Source organism: Pteropus alecto, unplaced genomic scaffold, assembly GCF_000325575.1.
Source record: "Pteropus alecto unplaced genomic scaffold, ASM32557v1 scaffold190, whole genome shotgun sequence".
In the NCBI taxonomy this organism is placed as follows: domain Eukaryota; kingdom Metazoa; phylum Chordata; class Mammalia; order Chiroptera; family Pteropodidae; genus Pteropus; species Pteropus alecto.
In genome coordinates this window covers 1,146,769-1,166,416 of record NW_006430462.1, presented here as the reverse complement: position 1 = coordinate 1,166,416, position 19,648 = coordinate 1,146,769, and the positions used below count along the sequence as shown (strand labels likewise).

Genomic DNA, 19,648 nt, shown 5'->3' with positions numbered 1-19,648 from the left:
CAGGCCACCAGTGGGCTCTGATCCATTTCAGCTGTCTCTCCATGGGTCTTTGGTACAGCCCTTTGTTTCTGTGATCCTTCTGCCAAGAGTAAACAACATTACAGGCTTGTCATTGGCTTGCAAAGAGAGCTGGGTTCTCTTAGCAGTGATTTCAATAGGGATCATAGTGGGAGTAAGACAGGACCCCTGGCCATGCCTTTCTGCCAGTGGCATAGTGAGCAAAAGGAAATTACATTTTCGGTTTTGCTGTCAGTGAATTTAGAGCAAAGAGGGCGGCACTGGGGAGAGAAGAGAGACCAACTCACCCCTGTCTCATAAATGGGGTTGTCAAATTCAGTCTCCACGGTGATCTGGCTGTAGGGATGGGAGTACATCAGGGGCAAGCGGAGGTTGGAGTAATAGCGACATCTGGAGAAGAGACGATAAAAAAAAGACGTTACTTCTCCGAGACTAGGAGACACCTTATAATACTTAAGGAGAAGAGTTAGTGCCACTTTACGAGCATTAGCACCTCCACTAATGACAAGGAGGATGTGTGGAAACAGCCTCTTGAAGGCGAGAATTAGTGGGATGAAAGCTGAAATCATAACTGCTCTCAACTTCTAACCCAGTCGGTGACAGTGAAAGCCTCAGTATCCCCGCTTAGTGGAGAGGGGGTGGAGCTTAATTTGTTTTCCCTTGAAAAATGATTCAAGTCCCTCTTTAATGCAAAGAGCAACAACAATAATGAGCACATATTGAGCACCAACTATATACCGTGTTGCCTCAGAGTAGCCTTCCCTGACCATTTAAAGGTATTTCTTCTGTTACCAACACTCTCTCTTTCCTGCACAGTGTTTATCACAGTATGTTATAATTTGTGTGTTTCTCCTCTCCCCCTACTAGACTGTGAGCTCCATGTGAGGAGGGACAATTTATCTTAGGCAAATGCCTGCCTCAGGGCCTTTGCTCATGCTGTTTCTCTGCCTGGAATCCTCCTAGCTCAGATATCTGCATAGCTTACTTTTGCATTGCTTTCCAGTCCTTACTCAAATGTCATTTCTTTGTGGGGCCTCCTCTGCCTACCCATTTAAGGTGGAACAACTATCCCTACCCCAGCTCCCTTTATCTCCCTGCATTTATCACCTTATAACGTAGTACTTTCTTTTCTTATGTGCTAGTGTCTATTTGCTCCCATTAGAACCTGGGACCCATGATGGCAAAGACTTCCTGCCTTCCTTCTGTTGTCCCCCGCCCCCCCCCACCACAGTAATGTTCCTAGAGCCCAGAAAACCGCCTGACACATAGTAGGTGCTCAATAATTGTGCATGTGAATGAATTGGTGACTATCGTAGGCATGGTTTAATATCATCCATCTTCATTAAAGGCAAATACTGTGATCCCCAACACCTGTAGCAATGTCTAGTACATATTAGATTGTCCATCTGAATTTGTTAAAAAGGGAATGAAGGAATGAGTGAGTGAAGGAATGAATAAGTTGGTGTGCCTCGCAATGTGAAATGCCTATCTCTGCCACTAGACCACAGCTTCTTGAGGTCAGGGATAGCATCTGTCTTATTTGCTGCTGCATACCCCACACTCCTCCCATGGAGGGTTGGTAGGTGTCTCATATAGATATTTATCCCAGAGTTGAGTTGAATCACACCATCCCTACAATCACATAAACACCACTATCCCCAAGCGACAGGTGGAGACCCTGAAGTTCAGAGAGGTGAAATGCCCAGACCCCAGGGCTCTGGTGGTTGAGCGGATGGCAGCCCTCAACCTTCCCCGAAGCCCCCTACCTGGTGATGTAAATGTAGGCTCCTCCCAGCAGTAAGGAGATGATGAGGACGGGGAGGAAGATAGCCAGTGCCATGTTTCCCCCTTCCAATGATGTCTCGGCTGCCGCTTCTGCTACTAAACACACAAGCCTGTGAGGCCCTCAGGTGTCACATGCTCAACCCACACGGGTACCTGGCTCCCATGTGAGCTCCCGCCCTCCTAGTCATGCATCGACTCAAAGAACTGACATCACAGAGTCTTGGCCATTGGAGAATCATCTCCACAGGGGGAAGAAGTGGAAACTAGAGGAGATGGTGCTGATTCTTTGCAAGGGAGTCCAGACCCACCCTGGTCATGGAGGTAGGGTGGGATAGTCACAGGGGTTATGGAGAATTCTATCATACCATGCCCATTTTTGAGAGAATGGGGTTATAGTTGAAATCTGGTTAAAATCCAGTTCAAGGGAAGACTGGGAGAAAATCCCAAATGTGCTAACTGGGAAGGCAAATTTACTTGACACGCCATGGAGCGGACAGGAGGAGCTTGTTGCACCCAGACTAGTGGGTCCCTCCCAGAGCTGCTCAATAAGACTCTTCAGGAGAGGGAACAGGACAGCTGGGGCAGTTCTCAGTTCTGCACACCCCGATGACTCCCCAACTGTGAAGGCCCAGTTTTGATTCTCAGAGGCCATGGCCGCACACTGTCTTGGCCTCACCTGGAGCTTCCTGCAACCTTCCAACGTTGGTGGAAATTACAAGAACTATGACACTTGTTGTGGGGACCGGGAATGTTTTCCCAGCATGGCTTGAAGGGGACCTCGCATCCCTTCTAGACACTCGGCTGCAGGTTTCCTCTGCTACTCTCCATGGCCAGGTCTCATAGAGCTTGGCTATAGGCCAATCTCTAATCAATGAACTGCCATTCTACAAGGCCTGCAAAATCGACCCTAACACCCATGATAAATGCAAGGGCACAAAACACTATGATGGTGCTATAATGTCTGAGCAATCTCGGGCCTTTGAGATGTTCTCATGGTTCATTGGTTGGGAAGAGGCAAAGAAAAGCCCGAAAGAGACTGACACCACGAAATGTTCTCTCTTTCCCCAGTGGAGTGACTAATACATGCTCCTCCCCGACACTTATATTATGAGCCTTGGCTCCGCCTGCTTGGATTAAAATGTCATCTGTTACAAGGAAGAGCAACTGATGCCATGTAATTCCCACAGCCCCAGATTCTGAGTGAACTACTTATTGTCTGAAAGCAAAATGGCTCCAAAAATAATAATACAAGCTATTTAACTGGTTAAAACTTTTTTTTTTTAAACAAAACAATATATTTTATTTATTTATTTTTGAAGTCATAGCCTGGGTGAGTGGTTTCATACCAAACTGGATGGAGATTATATAGAATGCAGATGTTTTACATATGGGAGGGGCTGGAAAAGGAAGAAACCACAGAATAAAAACACAAACAAAATTCTGGATAGCTTTCAGCATCTGTCTCACATTAATAAATCTTACTTGGTAATTCCTCATAGAGGGAGAGCAGAGAACAAGAGGGATAAAGGGACAGATACAGAGAAAGACTGAGGGGAAAACAGACCACAGAACATCCCCTGGGCAGACCTTCCCTTTCTGAAACCAAGAGGATACTCAGCCTGAAAGGTGAAGCGTCACCTGATTTAGTTTCCCAAAATAGTACCACGTGGTTGAAAAGTTTTACCATAGGGTCATGCCTTTGTCAGGCATAGGAACTCTCAGACTTTCTTATCCCATGAACAGAGCTGGCGTCAAATCCCTTTCTGGTCAGTTAGGACCCTAAGTTGCAAATTCAATTTTTTTTTTACAGTACCGAGACAAAGTGAAGGCAGATTTTTATGGTTTATCTCTTGTAAGCACCGGGATCGGGATATTCAGAACCTGCTCTTGTTTTTTGCTATTAGTTTGATTTATTGGATTTTTTTCATTATAGAACTCACCTTCTAAAGCGTGTTCAAAGCTGTCTTGATTAACTGAAAGAGAAATCGAAAGCATTGGTCAATGTCAAGTAAACTCATTGTGCATGAAATGAAGCCAAAAGAACAGTAGCAAAAGCCCATGCCACGCTTTGCTGAAGTTAGTGATATGTTTTATTTATCTTGGGCTACTGGAATTAGTGGAAATGCCTGGACACTTTACCTTCTCGGTTCCTGAGAGAAGATGAGATAGATAGTCAGAATAATTACTGAACACTTACCATATGTCAGGTATTGTGCCAAGAGCTTTATATATATTTGCTCATTTAACCCTCGCAACAATCTCATTAGGTAGATACTATTCCCACCACCCCATCCCCCGCCCCATTTTACAGATGAGCAACAAAAATTCCGAGAAGTGAAGCAACTTCTCTGACATCCTGCAGCTTCTGAGTGATAGAGGCAGGTTTTAAACCTGGACTGCTCAACTTTCTCTGACATCTGCTCTTAACTCTGTAGTGCTGGTCTGTTCAGTGTTTTCATGTAGAACAAAGGCTGATGAATGGCGAGGGTCAAGACAAAATCCAGAATCCAAAATCAGAGGCGAAATTGTTTTCTTGCTTTAAAAATACATGTTTATGTGAACCTGTCTGATTTCAATTTTATTTCGTATTTATTTGACTAAGGTGTATATTCCCTGTAAAACTATTTTCATTGATTGATAGCTACAGACTAGAACTCTCTGGAATTCATTCATTTCCCTGTATTTCCTATAAAACTTCTCTAGAAATTCAAGATGATGGGGGCTAGTGTCTCTGTGCTTTGGCATCAAAGTCATCATGGTAGCTGAGTACAAAAACACGGCCCCATGGATGGGTTTCAAGGATGCAAAACTCCAGAGTGAAGGCTTAGACAAAAAGATTGCATTATAAGGAGACAGAAGGGGGTCCCACCAATGGCCCAGCTATATTTATGATCTACCAATAGAGAGACTTCCTAATTAGTGCCTCGGTCAAAGCTACACTCTGACTTACATCATTACAATATGATGGAAAAAAAAAAAAACACTCAAAGAACTTGACAACCAACCAACCAACCAACCAACCAACCAACCAACTTCTGTTTTACCTAAAAACCCTCCTGATCTCAGATAAAGGCATTTGACCTCAACCCAAAAAGCAGGGAGGTTCAAACCCGAGAGGGCATCACAGTCAGGGAGACAGCATCCATGGAGGCTATGAGCACAAAAGAGGCTCTGCAGGTACCATACCTGATTCTAAGGGACTCCAGTCCAAGAAGGTGAGGCTATTTTAAATTCTGTTCAACTATGCCAGATAAGTTAATAACTTTAAATACATCTCTTTTTTTATTTAATTAAACCAAACTTAAATCAGCTTTAATATTAATAATCTCCCAGATCATGTGATGCTGAAAAGCATTTGGGTTAGTTTCTGCTGTATTTCTTAATTTATATAAGCGTTTAATTTCTTTAAGCCTTGTAACCCTTGGGAACAAAGCGGTTGTGAGAAAGGGGTGCAGGAGGCGGGAAACATTTAAGCCAAGTTGTGAAAGCAAGAGTCAAAAGCAGAATGGCTCTCCTTTATGATAAACATCTAAGCTTGAAAGAGCTCTTTTAGTAAGTAAAAATAAAAAGGCGAAGCAAGGAGAAGGCATTGTGTCATAGTTTCTTTGGCAGCAATTGTCTTCTTTCTCCGTGGTGCAGAAAACAATGGTAGTGTCTTAGAATTAAAGAAATACAGTAGCTCAGCGTTTTAGAGAAGATTCAGAATCCCTCCAAGTCAGTCCAGACATCTCCGGGCCCCTCAGTCCCCATGTCGTGAGTAGGTTTCTTTACCTTTACAAATAGGCAGGGGCCCGTTCCAGTGGGATGGCTGTCCCAGGATGCACCGGATAGTCACTTCACCCATGAGCTCGAAGCCCTCGTAGCACATGAAGGTGAGGGACTCTCCCGGCAGGTAGAGTCGCTTGTACAGGATTTGGTACCCGTTTTCAGGTAGCCCAGGGTTGTCACATGCCAGGGACTCTTCCGCTGAAATGCAAGCGAAAAGGAGCTCTGGTGAGATGATGCAAATCTTTGTGGACTCCTACTCAGAGTCTGTGTGATCTAACTTTCGCCAGCCTCTCCAACATCCCCGCCCCACTCCCCTCGCACCCCTACATGCCTATCTTGCATCAAACTGTTTCCATTTCTCAAGCTCACCTTTCTCGCTCCCACTCTGGGCATGGGTTATACATGGGCACGATATAATGTACTGGGCTGTGGAATCTGGATTAAAATCTTGGTTCTGCTACTTACTAGCTGTGTGACCTTCTCCAGAAAAGGCCACAACCTCTTCGAGCTTCAGTTTCCTTATCAATAAAATGGGAATAACAGTAGTACCTATCTCATAGGGACTTAGAAGATTAAACAAGAAATACTTAGCATGCTCTTGGCATGTCCTGAGTACTCAGTCAGTGATGGTTGTTGGTGGTATTACATTATGAAATATTTCTCCTGCTTCTCACATTATACCTCACTTGCCCACCCAGCCTAGATAAGTCTTGTCTTTCAATACTCAGTCTTCATTTCTCCACCTCCAGGAAATCTTCTCAGATGCTCCCTACTCCCAATTGAGTCACTAGTCTTCCCAGTTCTTCACCCACTCCAGCAGTGCATATACAGTATTGTATTTAATCATTTAATGCATTTAATTTCAGTTTCTCCTCACTGGAGATGATCCCATTAAGGCATGTTTGAAGTTTAGGGCCTGGCATACAATAGGAGACTCATCAATGACCCCAATGTATACAGTAGGAGCATCAAAAACATCTCTGTGGGAAAAATATTGACCTCTCTGAGCCTCAACTTCCTCATCTGTAAAATATGCCATCTCATAGGGTCATTATGAGGATTAAATGAGCTCATGCAAGTGAGGTGAGCAGCATTGAGCAAGCACCCAATAAACACCGGCTACTTGTATGGCCTTTACAATTTTTGTCACATTTTCATACCAACCGTGCTATTGTTTACTTAATGTTTTGTTTTCTATTGACTTGCTTTGCTATACAATTTAGCCTCACCCTAAATAATATTCTAATGATTACAGGTTTCAAATGTCAGTTTAAATTAAAAAAACAAAACAAAACACCTAGCAGTTAACCTGGACACTGTCTAAAGCCCTGTCGATACCATGTTGGTGTGTATAATACTCCTTGGGAAATGCAGCCCAAGGCACCCTACAGTTTATGAACACCCAGAGTATAGAATTCAGTCTTTTTTATTTCTCCAGAGGACATTACTCTGCTTCTATATGTCAGGCTTGGGTGCTAGGAGATGAGTTTAGAGTGGTAAACTAGAGCATAGTTTTTATTTTCCCAGAAGTCCGTCTGGTGGGAGAGAGACCGGCGCTTAGGTGATTGCCTGCGACCCAGAGCGGTAGCAGCTGTGATGTGAGAAGCACCGAGGAGAAATCTCAGTCATAGTGGGAAGGTTAGAGGAGGTTTCCAGAGGAAACCTGGAAATCCAGCGCTCTGCTAAGTGAGAGGGAGGAGTCAGCCCTGGAGGGGTGTCGGGGTGGGTCGCTGATCTGATTTCCCGCTGCTTCGGTCCCTCCTGGGTCTCGGAGGGGAAGTAAAGACCCTTAAGGCAAATCCTATGTATTGCCGCAATGTAGCAAAGTGGCCAGTAGGTGGCAGTGGTAACTCAGAAGAATTTCCCCACACCCTTGCCCGGCATTTCCTTTTATAACGTAACAGACCAGTGAGTACAACAAATATTGTTGAGCACCTCTATGTGCCAGGCACTGTTTTTGGTCCTGGACATATAGCGATGAACAAGATAGATAGGGCCTCTGCCTTCATGTATCTTAATATTCTACAAATATTTTCTGGATGCCAGCCCTGTGCCAGGCACTGTCCCGGCCCTGGGAAGGTAGAAAATGACAAAGGATAAAATTTTAGACCTGGATGTAGAAAAAGATGTTGCCAGCAGGTTTAGGAAGATGACGGGAGGTGTCCCTAGCTGTCCTCACCTGTTCTCACCTGGCTGTACTAGAATCCTCCCTCCACCCCCACACAGGTTATTCAGGGCCCTGGCCGCACCCCTAAGGCATTTTGATTTAATTAGTCCCCCAGAGTATTCTTTTTGAAGCTCCCCAGGTGATTCTAAGGTTCAGCCAGAGCTTTAGGGCTGAAGGGTTTAGGGCTCAGAACCACAAGAAATAAATCATTTAATTTTCGAAATATTCAAACACCCATTTAGTACCAGATGACTTGCATATATTACTTACACTCCTCCTCCAAATCCTTAAAGGCAGTAAACAGTGACGACCAGACATTTACTGAGGGCATGCTATGCGCCAGGCAGTATTTGGAGTTTTATATCTATGAACTCATTTAATTATCATAACAACCCCAAGGCACATATTATTATCACCATCCCCATTTATGTCTGAGCAAATGAAAAGCACAGAACTGTTGGGTATTCTGTTAAACTAGTTAGAGAGAGAGGATTCAAAGCCAGGTGCTCCAAGTCCACTGTTAGTCACTGCACCATACAGCCTCCTTACAGGTGAGAAAACAGGATCAGGGGGAAGGTGATTTGTGACAGTTCTCACAAAAAGGAAGTGGCTGAGTTGTGATCTGAGTCCAGGATCTCTCTAAAGTTAGTCTGATTCAATTTTGATCCAACCACCAGCAAAAGCCTGAGAAGAGTTTCACGTGGAATTCTTCCCTGGCAGAAACCAGCTTTGTATCTCTCTTCAGCTCCCAGAAGATGGCAAGAGAGTGACATGCAAAGTGACTTGAATTTGAGCCTGGTGGCTTGGATCTGCTGGGTGACCTTGGATGAATCACTTTACATCTCCGAACTCCAGTTTTTCCTGCCTGCTAAGTAAACGGACTGAATCAAGACCCCAACCCTAGCTGAGACATGGCTGGGCAGTGACATTCACACTCTGAGGTTGTACTCGTACTTTGAAATAAGATTGTTGAGGGTAGGTTTTCTCAACCTGGATGCTACTGACAATTCTTTGTGGTGGGATCTGTTCTGTCTGTGCCTTTTAGGATGTTCACAGCATCCTTGGCCTCTACCCACTAGATGCCAGTGACACACCTTGCCCTACTCTCGTGACATCAAAAATGTTTCTAGAAATTTTGATTGACAAATGCCTCTTGGGGAGCAAAATCATCCCTGCCTGAGAACCTCTGGTCCAAGGTTCAAACAAGTCTGTTGCGATCCATGTGACTCCATTTTGTTCTCTCCCAGGAATCCAAGTGAGTTAGACTGATGGTCATATAGACATGATCACAAACCTACCCCCATTTCTATCTTCCATTCTTCTCCCCTGTCTTTAACTATAAGAAAAAAATGTACATTTTTGGAGCACACTTCAGCAAAATGCTCAGAAATCAAGTTTGCTACCTATTGTCATGAATGGTTTGTAATATAGCCTGTGGAGTAACTAATCATTGAAATCGAGTGGTAATTATCAATCCGTGTTCACTGAGCATTTATTATACGCCAGACACATTGTTATGAGATTTTATATTTATGGTTGGCATGATCTTTTTGAATTTTTTTTTTTTTTATGAGGACACCAGCTCATTCAAAGTCACACAGCTGACAAGAGCTGGATGCAAATCCGAACCTGCTGGATTTTGAACCCTGTGCATTTAATGATTCTGCTACAATGAAGGGCCCTTCTTGTGTTCAATCCCCTGAGCTATCATGGATTCTTCTGAGCTATCGCTTTCTCAGAGACAGGAATTTCTAAATGAAGATGAGCACCCAGCTAGAGCCTAGCATGCTGGCTGAGGTGAGGATGCTGGGGACAGCTCATCCATGGGAGCTTTTACTAAGATCACAGCCTGGCCATGTGGGCTCTGCCCAGGCCAGGAGACTTCAGGTCTCACATTTGTGGTGTTCTGTGGTCAGGGCTGTGAAGAGCCAGGGCCTCCTGGGGAATCCTGAGTGCCCACCTGGAGAGCCACCCACAAAACGCTCGCCAAATTTGTCAGAACCCCATTACTCTTGGCGGCGTGGCTTATGCCTTCTGGAAGGGAGGCTGAGGAGTCATCTACCATGTCACCATCAAAGAAGGAAAGTTGCAAGAAAGCCATGAGGTGTAATAAAGACCACATTAGTATTGCCAACAATAACAATGACAGTAATAGTAAAAAATACTGTCATTTGTTGAGATTGCTGGGCCCGAGGGATACAAGAACCGATTGGGTACAATCCTAGCAAGTGAGTTATGCGTTTGATTCTCTGAACATATAAACAGATCATTTTAATAAGCTGCAGCAGGTGCTGTGACAGTTGCAGGTGCTCTTGGCTGCCATGGGAGCTCAGAGGAGAAAAACACGACTAGGTAGTCAGTGAGGACTTCTGGAGGAGGTGATGCTGAGGATCCATGGTTATTTCCTCTATAGACTTGGCTTTCCTCTCCAATAGACTCCAGTCTCCATGAGAACGTGGACCATATCTATTTACACGTTGCTATATTTTCAGGGCTTAACATTGTAGTTTCAAAACTGTGCACCCTGGGGTGCCACCATTTAAAAAAAAATTTTTGAGGCGACACAGTGACATCTCTCAGACCCATGGGAACTACTAGCTCCAAGGAAGTTCACGGTTTCAGCATGAGATGGAGCGACATTCCTTTTAATGGTGCCCCATCTCTTCAAAACTGGGGGTTCCGTGATTGCTGTGCTAAAAGGCAAAAACTGTGACAAATCAACATGAAACAGGAGATGAAGGTGGCAGAGTCCGGCCTGATGCTAACGTTTGAGAAGTTCGGTGGAGCCCCACAGACGCATGCATCCCTACAGTAGTAACTGTGGTTATTTAAGAATGAAATAAAAATATAATTTTTCTTTCAATTTATGTGCATCACTTTCTCAAATGGCAACTAAGTTATCAGGATATAGATGCTTATTGAGTTGTTTGGGTCTAACTGCTCAATAAATAGAATTGTTAGGTATTTTGGCTTAGGAAATCTATGAAAAAATTCTTGAGACACTAAGGGTACCGTGATTTGAGAAAGTTTGGGAACTTCTGTCCTAGAATGTGCTTCCATGTAGGAGGTGCTTACTGAATGAATGACCAGATGACTCTCTCCCAACAACCCTGCCTGGTAGGGGCTGTTATTTTTTTCTGCAAATGAGAGCTCTTTCTTTTACCAATGCCTTACCTGTCTGTTCTTAAAGTGGCATGGGATAAATAGAATAGGAGTGAACAGACATGGCTTTGAGTCCCAGCCGGACCAAAGTACTGCCTCGGACAAGCGACCCTGAATAGAAGCTGTAGAGCAGTGGTCCTCAACTTTTTTGGCACCAGGGACTGGTACTCCTATGAGAATCTAATGCCTGATGATCTGAGGTGGAGCTGAGGTGGTGATGCTGGTGCTGGGGAGTGGCTGCAAATACAGATGATGCTTTGCTTGCTGTCCTGCTGCTCACTTCCTGCTCTGTGGCCCTGTTCCTAAAACAGGCCATGGACCAGTACCCATCCATGGCCTGGGGGTTGTGGACCCCTGCCGTAGACAACCAGAGCTTATACAGTTTTCTCTGTCCGCATCATGAGCTCATTGGTGAGAGAGCTTTGTCAATAATAAAGCACCAGAGATTTGCCCAGAAGCTGGGAATGCAGAATGATAAGGTGGGAAGGTGATGCTTTTGGGGTTCATCGAGTTTCAGTTGGAATCTTGGGTTCTTCCCTTCTCTGCTGTGTGACCTCAGGAATGCTACTCACCCTCTCTGGGCCTCCTTCGCCTGCTTCTAAGTGGACCTATATACCATTCATGCAGTTATGTGAGGGTTAAATGTGTTGATGCTGGGAGCGGGCACGACACAGCGAAGGTACCTGTCAAAACGGGGATCTTCCCTCTGTTCACTAGAGGAAGAATTTTAAAGCTGTTTTATATCTAACACGTTTTTCCTTTAAAATGCCCTCAGGACCCAGACTGCAGTCTCCTTCTCACTCCGAGCACCTCCCTGCAAGAAACTGACCATCTTCTTGCCTCACATGTCATCTCTCGTCAGCCTCGCCTGCCTGTCATGTTGCTGGCACCACATGTTGGATTCTTCCTTAGGTTTCGGAGGAGGGGCGGGCGGGGGCGCTGCAAATCTCCTGACACCCATCTTGGCTCGTGAACTCATTAGCATGAGTGTCAGGGAAGCCGTCTCCACTGAGCCCTGCAGATCCAAAGCTGAGATTTCAGGAAGAGGCAGCCCCAAAGGGAGGGAGGCGGCTTCTCGGAAAGCCTGCAGCCACTGCAGCCCAGAGTGTCTTTGGGGGCTGTGTCTCATTAGTGAAGTGTCTTTCCTTTCTTTCTTTCTTTCTTTTTTTTTTTAAATGATATCTCCACCTTTTAGTATTTTATTTTTAGTTTTTCATGTCTGAGTCTCTGCAGCTTGAATTACTCAAGCTACTTCTTCTAAGTCACTAGGAGGAAAAGGGAACTGTATTTGTTTCCTTGGCTGCCATTAGGAAGTGCCACACACTGGAGGGCTTAGAAATGTACTGTCTCACAGCTTTGGAGGCCAAGGGTCTGAGGTCGAGGTGGAGGCAGGGCCAGGCTCCCTCTGAAATCGGTAGGGGAGGGTCCTTCCTTGCTTCTTCCCAGCATCCCGTGGTAGCTGGAAGTTCTTGGTGTTCCCTTCCTTGCAAGTGTAGCACTCTGATCTTGCCTCTGTCATCACGTGACATTCTCCCTACGCTCGTGTCTCCACCTGTGTCCAAATTTATTTCCCTCTACTTATAAGGACTCCAGTCATTGGATTAGTAGCCATCCTAATCTGGTATGACCTCATCTTACTTAACTTGATGACATCTGCAAAGACCCTGTTTCCAAAAAAAGGTCACAGTTACAAGCACTGGGGGTTAGGACTTCAATATCTCTTTTCAGGAGACACAATCCAACCCATAGTAGGAACCAACCAGTGTGAGTTTGGCCCAAAGATCTAGGGACTGGGGAGGAGATGTGGCTGAGGTTAAGGGGTTGGGGCTGTAGGCTACAATTCCACTAGGATGTCCCTACATGGATTTGTACCCTGTGACCGACCCACGATGAAATAATGGCAAGGCTGGTGGGAAGGGCAGTGGACTTGGAAACCAGGGTCCTAGGTGTGACTGCTATCTCTGCCCATGAAGAAGTGCTATGACCTTAATAATATTTGCCTTTGAGTCTCAATTTCTTTTCTATACACACACAGTTATTTATTTATATATGTATTTATATAGTGTGTGTGCAAGCACAAACATACATATTCACAAATATATATAATCTGTTTAGCAATGTATTTTACACATTCAATAAATGATCATTACTGTTACCTGTTTTCTCCCCTGAGCTTTAGTTTCCCTAATATATATTCACTTACTTATATTTATGTACATACATATACATATGACACACATACATACACATATGTTCACAAATACATATAATATGCTCAGCAAAATATCTTACACAACCAAATAACAACTATTGTTATTAACTGAAGAATGGGACAGTTGTGTCTTATCTCTAAGTTACCCCTCAGTTGTATTTTATCTCCCAGATTCCCTTCAGCTCTGAAATTCTAGAACTCAGACTGAAGAGGCAGATGGGAGCACAGGGCCACGTGGTCTAGATTCCTCATTATATGTGAAAAAAGAATAATAAAGCCCCCTCTTTTCTATGCAGAAGCTTTAAATTTTGATGTAGTCCTACCTGCAGCTCCTACCTGGAGCCCGAGCTGGGTGTATCTTTACTGCAGCTGTTTATAACACAGAGATGTAAAGTATTTGTGCTGCTGACAGTTTCTAAACTCCACGTATGGTGTGAGGCTCGGTGCCTTCTGTAAGGCCGTCGGATTTCTTTAAGCCACAGTTCTGATCCCTGGCCACACATCAGAATCCTTGGGGAGCTTTAAAAATCCTCACTGCTCATGCTACACCCCAGACCAGTTGCATCAGAATCTCCACTGGGTTTTAAGACCTTCTAGGTGATTCCCAGGTGCAGTCAAGGATGAGACCCCTGGACCACGTCTCTCCCCAGATATCTGCTTCAGTGGCTCTACGTAGATGAGGCCGAAGAGAGTTTAATTGCACTCATTTAGTGTCCTGTGGCCTCCTTGATTTTAAGCAGTTAAAGAATCAGGCAGGACTATGGAAAACATTAAACGTCAGGCAGGACTATGGCAAAAAATTAAAAATGGATATAGACCTTTTGACCCAGCAATTGCACTTCTGGGTATTCATCCAAGGAAAACCAAAATAATAATTCGTAAAGATCTATGCACCCTTATGTTCATGGCAGTACAATTTACAATAGTCAAGATTTAGAAATAACCTAAATGCCCATCAACAGACAATTGGATAAAGAAGTTATGGTTCATATATACAATGGAATATTACCCAACCACTAAAAAATTGAAATACTACCATTCACAACAATATAGATGGACCTAGAGGTTATTATGCTGAGTCAAAAAGTCAGACAGAGAAAGATAAATACCATATGATTTCATTAATATGTGAAATCTAAGGAACAAAAAGAACAAACTAATCAAAAACAGACTCACAAATATAGAGGACAATCCGGTGACAGCCAGAGGGGAGGGGGGTTGTGGGGCTGGGAGAATGGGGTGAAGGGTTAAAGGAGTACAAATTAGAAGTTGATGGATGGTCACGGGGATGGGGAGCGTGGCATAGGGAATGCAGTCAGCATTAAGGTATTGGCTAGGTGGAGAGCCAGAGGAGAGAAAGAGCAATCAGGGAGATCGTTTTATAAGCTATATAAATGTCTAAACAATGTTCTGTATACTCGAAACTAATAATAAAATAAAATTAAAAAAAAAAGAAAAAAGAATCAGGTAGGTCTGGGTTTGCCTCTGGCCTCCACTATTAACTAGCTTTGTGACCTGGGGTAATGATTTCACTTCTCTGAACCGTAGTATCTTCTCTTTAAAATGTAGAGAATAATACCATGCTCACAAGGCTACTGGAGGAAGAAGAATGGGACATTTGCTAAAGGATTTAGCACAGTGTCTGATACATTTACTGTAAATGTTACGGTATCCATTCCTTCAATCCCCGTTAGCTATTGTTGTATGACAGTAATAATAAAAAACACTCCCACAGGGTGGGATGCCTCCTCCTAGCAGCCCAGCCCTCCTCCATGAATAAGAGGATGCCATCAAATCAATAAACAGGACTCACAAACACAGTGGGGCAGGCGGGAAGTCCAGATGGGAGTGCCCGTCTCGCGGCTGTAGCAGGTCAGAAGCGAGCTCCCTTCCAGCACAAAGCCGGGGTTGCACGTGTACTGGATGGTGGTGCCCACCAGCAGCACGGGATCCGAAATTAAGCGGGTTGAGTGGTCTACTTCTCCAGGATCGGTGCAGTACATAACTATGAGAGATGAAATCAGACCAAGTGGGCATTCAGCTCTTGATGGTCACAGGTTTCCTGAGAATTACAGGATGATCTAGAAAGGTTCTGAACTCAGCTCCTTTCCTGTTTGCTAGATAATGCCTCTCATCTTATCAAAGGTGATTGGAGAATAAGTTAGGATGAGAGAGATTTGAATTTCATTCCACTTTTAGGAATTTGCCCAAAGAAATGTTTGCATCAGGGCCCAAAGACCTGTGTATGAGGTTGTACATCACACCATTATTTGTAAAAAACAAAACAAAACAAAAAACTCACAAAAAACCAGTACAATGTAAACCCTTTAACAGGGGAAGAGAATGACCATTCATAAAATCCTGAGCAAGCACTAAAGAGAACAAAATGAGGCTCAATGCTTTCTTTGTAGTGCTTGATTATAGTAAAACGAGCAATCGTTACTTTTTAATTAAAAAATCAATATGGAAAAAGGCAAACAATAAAACAATTAAAAAAGAATGAAGTAGACAACAAGTACATATGAAAAGATATCTGTATATCTGAGTTGCAGTTGCAAGTAAATTTGTATAAACTGACCCCTTTTATGGTAAAATATTTATATCTGTAGCTGTTTCTATATGAATATCTGTATACATCTATATATACAATATATTCACACATGTCTCTATGTATGTATATATGTAGCATGCACACGCACAAACATGCAATTGGAACCGTATAAAATGAACTTTTAAGAATGGCATCATTTCTAGAGAGTAAGATTGTAAAGGATTTTCACTTTCTACTTCATAATTTTACTACTGCTTTGGTAATATAAGTAAATGTTTGTCATTTGAGTAAGTTTAAGTTTAAAAAAATCATTATTATTTAAAAGATTTAAAAATCATTATTATGTGATATTTTATCTTATTATTGTATATATATTAATATATGTTATATATGTAATATTTATAATAATAAAGCGTAGATCATGTGACATAGGTCACATTAATGAGTTCATGATGAGTCTCTCTAATGGCCATCCATGGCATTTCTCACTGTCCATTTTTAATTTTCTATCATCACACACACGCACACACACACACACACACACACACACCCCACATACTGTTTTGAAACAAATAAGTTCCGTTTATGTAGCTGATTTTTGTGGATTTTTAGCAAGTTCTTTTATGTTTCTCACCATTATAAGTAATTTTCCTTGATGTCAGAATATTTGTGATGGGGATTGTATGTGACCCCGCACTTCTTCCCCCAAACTCTCTTTCTACGAGTCGGCCCTCGTATCTGCGGGTTTCATATCCATGGAGACAACCAACCGCAGACTGAAAACAGTATTTTCTGACAGTATGCATTGTGCTACACCATTTTATACAAGAGACTTGAGCATCTGAGGATTTGGGGATCCGCAGGGGTGGGGTCCTGGAACCAAATCCCGTGGATACAGAGGGATGACTGTATTTGTTATTGTGCAATTGCTGATTTAAGTCATGCTGGCCAGGTCTGCCCAGGTACCGTCAAGGAGTCCCAGCAGGAGGGCTGTGGACTAGAGCTTTGCCTAGGAGGTGGGAGACCAACAGCTGGGGGAAGAGGCTACCTCAGAATTTAGCTCCTGCCCCTGCTGCTAAGGCACCAGTGCAGAAACCAGAAGCCCCTCCTTTTCCGCTCCTTTTCAAGACACAGACATGCCTGGCCTGCACTCCTGAGGAGGGCAGCTGGAAGGAACTGGGAGACTGGGATGGATGCTGTCTGGATAAGGTCAGCTACCTACCATAGGGGTTTTGAGCTGGGGTTCCAAGGTCCAACCTAATTTGTTTTGCTTGGCTACCACAGGGATTTTAAAGACCTGAATTCGGATGATGTTTTTATACAGGCTAAATACATTCCCCATCATCACAGTCCACACCATTCCCTATTGTCTGACACGAGTCTGTTTCACTCATTTGCATTATCTGCCAGGCTTCTGAAGGTACCTAGTCTGAGGTCCTTGCCCTAGGGCTACAAAATGACATGTGTGAGCAGCACCAATGAGTTGGTGAAGTAGGAAGAAGGCCAGATTCTACATTAAATAACTCCACTATATCCATGCAAAGAAGACAAAAATAAAAATAAAGCCCATGGAAGGGATTTATCACCCACTGACCTAGAGGAAGAAAACAAGACTATGCTTACTTTTCTCACAAAATGGGGGGTCGCTGCTCCAGCTGAGGTCCCACTGGCAGGTGAGGGTGTCGCTTCCCACGATGTCGTAGCCAGGGTCACACTGGTAGGTGATTCTGGCTCCCCTCACAAGCTCTGTATGAGAAGTAGTTTTCCAGCCGTTCTGGATCTCGGGCAAATCTGAGCAGGAGTCATTCCTTGACACCTCTTTAAAACAAAAATATCATCCTCAGATGGGGAGGTGGCCTTTTTGTTTGGGGTTCCCTTTTATGAACGTGAGAATAAATAGTAAATAGAAGAAAACCTTCCGGAAATAAGTAGCACACGTCCCAACCCCCTTAAACTTCAAGAAGTCTTCTATAGTGAGATTTTACAATGACCTCTTTCTATGGGTCATCGAACTTGCCAAACATTCTCTTGGTTTGATAAAGTCAGCTTAGGATTTGGGGTCAGACAGAACCCTAACCCTGCTACTTACTGGCCATGTAACCGGGGACAATCACTTTTGTCTGTGTCTCAGGTTCCTCACCTTTCATGAGAGCATAGTCATCCTCATGCCTGCCTTGTTGTGGTGGCCAGATTCCAAGAGGTCCGCCCCGCCCCCCACCCCCATCATTCTTATTTCCTGGAATTCACGTTCTTGTGTAGACCGCCAACACTGACTAGGGCTGGTGTGCGTAACCAATAGGCTATTGCAAAAGTAATAATGTGTGACTTCTGAGGCTATGTCATAAAAGTTGTTGAGGTTCTCTCTCTCTCTCTCGCTCTCTCTCTCTCTCTCTCTCTCTCTCTCTCTATGTCTGTCTGTGTCTGTCTGTCTCTCTCTGTCTTTGTCTCTATCTCTGTCTCTTTGTTTCTCTCTGTCTCTCTGTCTGTCTCTCTTAGTTTTCTCTGCAGGAAGCAGGTGCCATCTTGTGAGGATGCTCAAGCAGCCCTCTGGAGAGATCCCCATGGGGAGAATCTGAGGCCTCCTGGCAACAACTGGCCCTGATTTGCAACCACAGAAGCGAGCCATTTGGGAAGTGGATGACTGCAAGCTTTTAGATGACTGCAGCACTGGCCAAAATCTTGACAACAACCTCATGACAGACTCTGAGCCAGAACCACCCAACATTAACTTTTGAATTTCTGACTCACAAAACCTGTGACATAATAAGTGTTCATTGCTATTTTTTTGGGGGGTGGGGTGGAAGGGGTAATTTGTTATACAGCAATAGGTAGCTAATTACTATCAGCCTCATCCTAAAAATGTCTGTAGATCCATGTTTGATGGATTAGTAATGTATGTTTGTAACTCATATTAAGATATATACTTAATTATTAAAACACAAATAATTATTAGTGCATTCTTCAAATCACATTGCATGTCATCTGTGAACATTAACCACACTTTAGAAAATGGTACACACAGCTTGTTATCACAGAGTCTTCCTCTGGAATAATTCAGTTTCTCTTCTGCAAATCCTCATTTCTAAGGGAGTATTCCAAAGCCCACTATTACTATTCTTGCTTCCAAGTGCCCACTGCATAGATTTTGAGAAAGTGCTAATTATTCCATATAATTAATTTGCAGTTCTTATGTGCTTCTGGGGAGAGCAAAGCACCTCCACTGCAGAAAAGTCATTCTGAGAAACAAGCAATGGCTTTTCCCGGGATTTCATCATGGTTTTATTTGGAGACAGGAGATCTCATGGGTGTCTGCAAGAAGTAGGGAAGAGGGAGATGGCTTCTAGAATTGCTTGGTGGGGAACAGGAGCCTCTATATTTAGGCCTTTGAAGAATCAGCCAAGCCCTGGATTTAGGACACAGCTGCAAACTGTGGATGAAAGGGAGAAATGGGGGCACATACTGGCCATGGGGTCTGCCTTGTGCCAAATGCTTTGAGACTCAGAAAGCTTTGCTTGTCTGCCTTCAATGAGAGCCAGCATTCCTGTGGGACCTCCTGTCTGCTTTGTAGCAGTCATCGAATTTGTGATTACTCAGTTGTCACCACCATATAGCAAAAACTTGACTTAAATCTTGGCCCCACTCTTTATAAATTTGGTGGCCTTGGCTAAGTCACTTCAACTTCCTGTCCTTCAGTTTCTAAACTCCACTCCCAGAGACTGTGATTCAGGAATCTGCATGTTCACCAAGCATATTAGGTGGAGGATCCAGAATTATCTGTCGCTCTGGGCCTTTAACTTTGCTAAGAATGAAAACACTGGCCTAGAAGTTGGAAGACTTCCCTTCTAGTCTTCTTTCTTTCTTTTAGAAGACGTGTGGCTCCAGTCATGTCAATAAACACATCCGATCCTCATTGTCCTCAATCATAGAGACACAAGTCATGACCCTGGTTTATTCCTAAGGGCAATGCGAAAGCTAATTAATGTGC

General features: G+C 43.7%; 1 protein-coding gene across 1 annotated transcript in view; it reads right to left on the bottom strand.

Annotated features, from left to right (window-relative positions):
* The window catches only part of SEZ6L (seizure related 6 homolog like), a 64,291-nt gene that overhangs the window by 1,559 nt on the left and 43,084 nt on the right, over positions 1–19,648 (bottom strand). Inside the window, exons 10-15 of the mRNA XM_015590554.1 lie at positions 17,287–17,481; positions 14,926–15,117; positions 5,575–5,769; positions 3,744–3,776; positions 1,785–1,896; positions 306–408 (exon numbers count right to left, since the gene is read on the bottom strand). Coding sequence (XP_015446040.1) covers positions 306–408; positions 1,785–1,896; positions 3,744–3,776; positions 5,575–5,769; positions 14,926–15,117; positions 17,287–17,481 — 830 coding nt within the window. The remainder of the gene's footprint in view (positions 1–305; positions 409–1,784; positions 1,897–3,743; positions 3,777–5,574; positions 5,770–14,925; positions 15,118–17,286; positions 17,482–19,648) is intronic.